The sequence below is a fragment of the Mytilus galloprovincialis genome, chromosome 10 (assembly GCF_965363235.1).
Source record: "Mytilus galloprovincialis chromosome 10, xbMytGall1.hap1.1, whole genome shotgun sequence".
Taxonomy (NCBI): domain Eukaryota; kingdom Metazoa; phylum Mollusca; class Bivalvia; order Mytilida; family Mytilidae; genus Mytilus; species Mytilus galloprovincialis.
In genome coordinates, this window is record NC_134847.1 from 11,571,454 (window position 1) to 11,576,438 (window position 4,985).

General features: G+C 30.2%; 1 protein-coding gene across 1 annotated transcript; it reads right to left on the minus strand.

Annotated features, from left to right (window-relative positions):
* Positions 1-1,617: 1,617 nt before the first annotated feature.
* On the minus strand, positions 1,618-4,560 carry LOC143049843 (terminal nucleotidyltransferase 5C-like). The gene is made up of 3 exons (XM_076223586.1): positions 4,364-4,560; positions 3,794-3,833; positions 1,618-3,231 (listed from the first exon to the last, which is right to left on the minus strand). The coding sequence occupies exon 3, from the start codon at positions 3,202-3,204 to the stop codon at positions 1,993-1,995; it is 1,212 nt and encodes a 403-aa protein (XP_076079701.1). The 5' UTR covers positions 3,205-3,231; positions 3,794-3,833; positions 4,364-4,560; the 3' UTR covers positions 1,618-1,992.
* Between the last annotated feature and the right edge of the window lie 425 nt (positions 4,561-4,985).

The following is a 4,985-nucleotide window of genomic DNA, read 5'->3' on the forward strand; positions in this document are numbered from 1 at the left end:
CAATGTAGAAGTCTATCATGTCTATGCAACAGACAAAAATTCAACAACAAAAAACAATCATGATCTATACGATATCAACAAGTATAATACATTTAATACAGCAAAAAACACTGCTTGTAATATATTGCAACAAGATACATGTACTAATAACATATCACAGTTTGCATAAATTCAATGAAAATACATAATGATCAACTATTTGTTTATCTATCTTTACACCTGGTAACACTTTGGTCTAATCTCTTACTTCAATCTTACACTGTATGACTTTAAAGGTGTTATTCTTTTGAGGTAAAAGATTTAATTCATGTAACTTAAAATTTATTTAGTTAAATAACATTGAATCCATCTAAACGATTTCTCAACAATTTAATGCAATCAAGGTTGTTTTTAAATCTAGGTATTACAATCGACATGCACTGTATGTTCTTGAAGCAAAATTTAATTACTGATTTCAACAAATTAATTCTCAAATTTACGTCATACTTATTGGAAAGAGAAACTACACCATTTTTTATTTTTCTATTTATGTTAAGTAGCAGCATCATAGACTTTCGCACATATGTCATTAATATCACTTTTATTTAACTTTATTCCAACTATTCCTAAATGTTCAATAATAGGTTAATTATCACTTGTGATCATAATGTACATTTCTACAAGGATAAAAATCAATTTTTCCAATTTTTAAAAGACTGTCAAAGCTTATACTTCTTAATGGTATCATTTTGTGTCTATCACAATTTGCTCTTGTTCTAGAACTATTCCATTTTGTTTAAAGAAGGCAACATATTTTATTGCTAAAGACAGCACCAGAAAATTCTTAAAGGTATATATATATATATTTATATTATTTACAAATTCAAGATCTTTTACCAAAGAAAAAACTTCTTGGGGGGACTACATGTACAAATGTACAGAACCATATTTATAACATACACTGTACATGTACAAGATGGATGCTCCAACACACATAAAAAGATTCTGAAATACATTTTTGTACCTTATACGAAGTACCTATTACATCTTAGATCCCCCTTTTTATTACTAACATCATCTGAAATCTGTCACTGTTCTCTTAATTTACAAAATATACACTATGACCATGTATATGGTCTCTCTCTTTTTTCTTGTTAATTTTTTCCATTTTTACAATTTTATTTTAATGAAAAATGAGACATACCAAATAAAACATGTTGAACATTCACACTTTTTATTATTTTTTTTAACTGTACATGCCGTATAAACATGTACTTTTAGCATTTAATTTTTGGTATGTTTTTAGCTGAAATTTATTCAATCTAATCATGTAAAACATGGAGAGGACACCTGAAGCATATGCATCATTGAGAGTTAAAAAAAGCAATTTAATGTAAACATTGTACATATATATGTACCACATCAGTTACAACTGTAAATAATAAAAATATACATGATGTAATTACTTAATAAACATGATAAACAAGTCAATAAAATCCTTTTGCTGTAGTTGACCAATTTCAGTCAAAATTTGAGCGAAAAATTACACACACATATATAGATGTTCTTAACATAATAATACAAAGACATAAACAAGATGTCACAATAGGACAAATAAATGAAAGACTACATGTACATAGATGTAACATTTAATGTTTGCTACACCAAATCTGTCAAATCATTCACCAATAAATCTCATTTTCACATCAAATACACAAAAAAATCTTTATCATGTTCTCTGACACAAACTTGTATTCACCCACAAAAAAATTATGACATCCAATTAATATTTTTTGCAGTTATTTGTTTGTTTTCATTCACCTTTCGTCTCTTCATACAATTTTACATATTTTTTTTTACTTGATAAATCTTTCAGACCAAACTAATCAATTAATCCACATTGAAATTCTAAAGGTGTATAAATCCTTTGCAAATATTTTTGTAGTTAAATACATCCCTTTGAATTAAATGTCTACAAACAATCTTCATTCGTCACGAAACATTCCAAATTTACTATGAGCACTGTAGAAACGAAGATGGGCAAAGAGGACAGTTTGAAGATCCATTCACTTGATACACATTTGGAAAGTAACTGTAATACTGGCATCCATCAGAATTTAGAGGACTATGAAAGTACACTTGGTCAATTGTCAAATTGCTCAGTTGGTCGAAATGTTGCATTTCAAGATATTTTGCATGTGCTTTTCTCTCCTGTTCCATAAGAACTTCACAGGCAAGTTGGTGGATAAGATTAAGAGTCTGTCTGCGTTCATGTCCCATCAAACATATGGTACTTTCATCCACGACTCGATAAAGCGTCAGTAGATATTCATGTTTCAAATTTTCTTCACCACTAAAATGATTATTTAGATACGACTCAAGTTTCTGTCTCTGCTGATTTAAATCACTGAAATCGATGAAAAACCGAGAACACATGTACTTTTCCATAGCTTGACAGTTTACATTTTCGGCTGGCGTGTAGCTCCGCACCAATAAATTGCAATACTTCAAAAGACCACCTCCTCTAATTTCTTCAGGATTGCGGGTTGCTATTTGTTTCTTATTCAAATGAACCCAAGCTTCTGAAAAGTCACCATATACACTTTCTGCAACAAGAGTGGGATAGAAGTGTTCGCTCATGGGCGCGGACGAAATCTCATAGAAAGTTAATAAACTATCCAAAATGATCTGAAATGAGTCTACACTGAATTCAAACTGCCTTTTCATAGCATCAACAAATTTTAACTCCACATTTTTACCCTTGTTGTTGGAAAGAGAAATTAAGCTCCATCTATCACCGCGTTCATTACAAACTTTTACCATTTTCTGAACATATGCTTCTTTCAAACTGCAACTGCTCATTTTTTCTTTGTTAACTCCATCTGGCAAATAATCCAAGAGACAACCAAGAACGCAATTTTTTATCTTCTGAAGCTCGTTATGATTTGTTAGATCCACACCGAAAATCAAATCCAAGTCATTGTAGGACTTCACGGTTTCGGTACCAAAAATGTAACTTGCTGCACCTCCGTTTAATCTAATGTCTTTTATCGTTACACCTTCTTTTAGCAGTTTCTCTCTTACTGCTTTAACCAAATCCTTCAACTTAATATCCAAAGTTGGAAAATTCCCCCGTCCGTGGATTGGAATCACATCCTCCATAACTTCGTGCAACCGCAAAACTTGTTCATAACACAAAACCTGAAAACGGTTTTCACAACCCATTTTCAAGTGTCACTTTATAATTTCCAACTGAAAACAAAAAACGTTTAAAGTAACTTGGATTCGTGGTAAAATGTGAAATGTATGTTCTTACCGAGATTCCCTTCTTTCCCACTGATTGTGTAAGTCAAACTGCAAGTTTAGCAGAATACACACGATTGTCAGACGATTTTATGATATCCATACGCCAGTGGAAAAAGTTAACAGATTGCTTATTAAAATTAGAGTTCAAATCAGATTTTGATTATTTTGAAAATTATATTTCAAACCTTTTGTAGTGTTTACGTAAATTACTGACTTAAACCGCTTCAAATTCTATTCTGAATTAATCTGTCACTCGAGAACTTTTTTATTTATCGCATGTCTACGGAAAATCCTATAAGTTTATCGGTTGTGTATTTATAGAGCATTACACTGATTGGTCAATAAATATGTGTATTGACAATTGAAAACCCCGGGAACGGAGATTTCCGTAGACGGAAAGTTCCGGAAAATATTACTGGGTGTTTTGACATGCAATATCAAAACCTTTCTAACTTCACATAAGATATATATTCAATATAAGATTACAAAAATAGTTAAATTCACATACCGCAGAATTTTGACCAGGAAATCCTCAATATGTTGTATACCTAAAAGATAACAAAATGATAAATAAAACGGAAGACTATTTCTCAAGTTCTGTTTTATATTTATAGATTTATACTTAATATGATACTTTAAATGTTCTCCCATACAACAGATAAGTTGCAATTTTATCCAATATTTGATTACTTTCGTATATAATCCATATTGTAAACCTTTTTTTTTTAACTTAACTAAGGAAATGCAAGACTTCCGACGGAAAAGTGAAGAAATGAACAGTGATCAAAACAATATTATTTGATAAATAAGAATAAAATTAAATCATGAAACTTAAGTATTCTTTAGAAACTATAATTAACTTTGCGTTTTGTTATGAGTTTTCCTGACGTAAAAGTTTAAGTTAAGCGCGAAATATGGTAAAGGACAATTTCTTAAAACATACCACTAATTGATGTATACTGCTATGAAAAAAAAAACAATGAACAAATGTGTATAGTTATTACTATTTTAGCGTACAATTCAATATATGACGGTGTATAAAATGCATACTCTAACTAAAAAATCAGAAGTAATTTACCTTCAGAAATTTTAAACAACAGCTGTTGAAAATGCGTGCTTCCAGATAGAAACAGGTTGATCTTCTGTCATTCATAGAAAATTGTATCAATGAATACTGATCAGTGAATTTTCTCCTACGCAAAATATTCAATTTTCAATCGATCAATAATCTCTTTTACGTCATACAACTGATGCTGATGTTGAATTTCCTTATTTGGAAAAATCTATCAATGGAAATAATTTTTGTAGTAACAGGCTAGAATCCTATTGGAGAAACTATTCAATTATCGTAGTCATATTCTAAGATCATTAGACACTACCATAGTGATTTTCCCAGGACTTCAAAGTGGCTTTGAGTTAAATATAGGATTTAATTAATCCCAAGTTAATTACTTCACTGTGTAGTATTTTAAATTGATTTTTATACTAGTATTAGGTTTTTCACGAACTAAATTTACACACGATAACGATACTAGAACTTTTTAAAATTTGTCTTATTTTGGAACGTAATGTAATATTCATTCTGTTTAACCTAAAATATACTAATGATAAATTATTACATCGCAACAAGTTTTCTCCGGTTATAATAATTTGGTCTAAGGGGAATAATTCAAGCGTACTTTTCGACTTAAACGACACTA

Coding starts and splice junctions, on each gene's coding strand:
- LOC143049843 (XM_076223586.1), bottom strand. CDS start 3,204: ATGGGTTGTGAAAACCGTTTTCAGGTTTTGTGTTATGAACAAGTTTTG.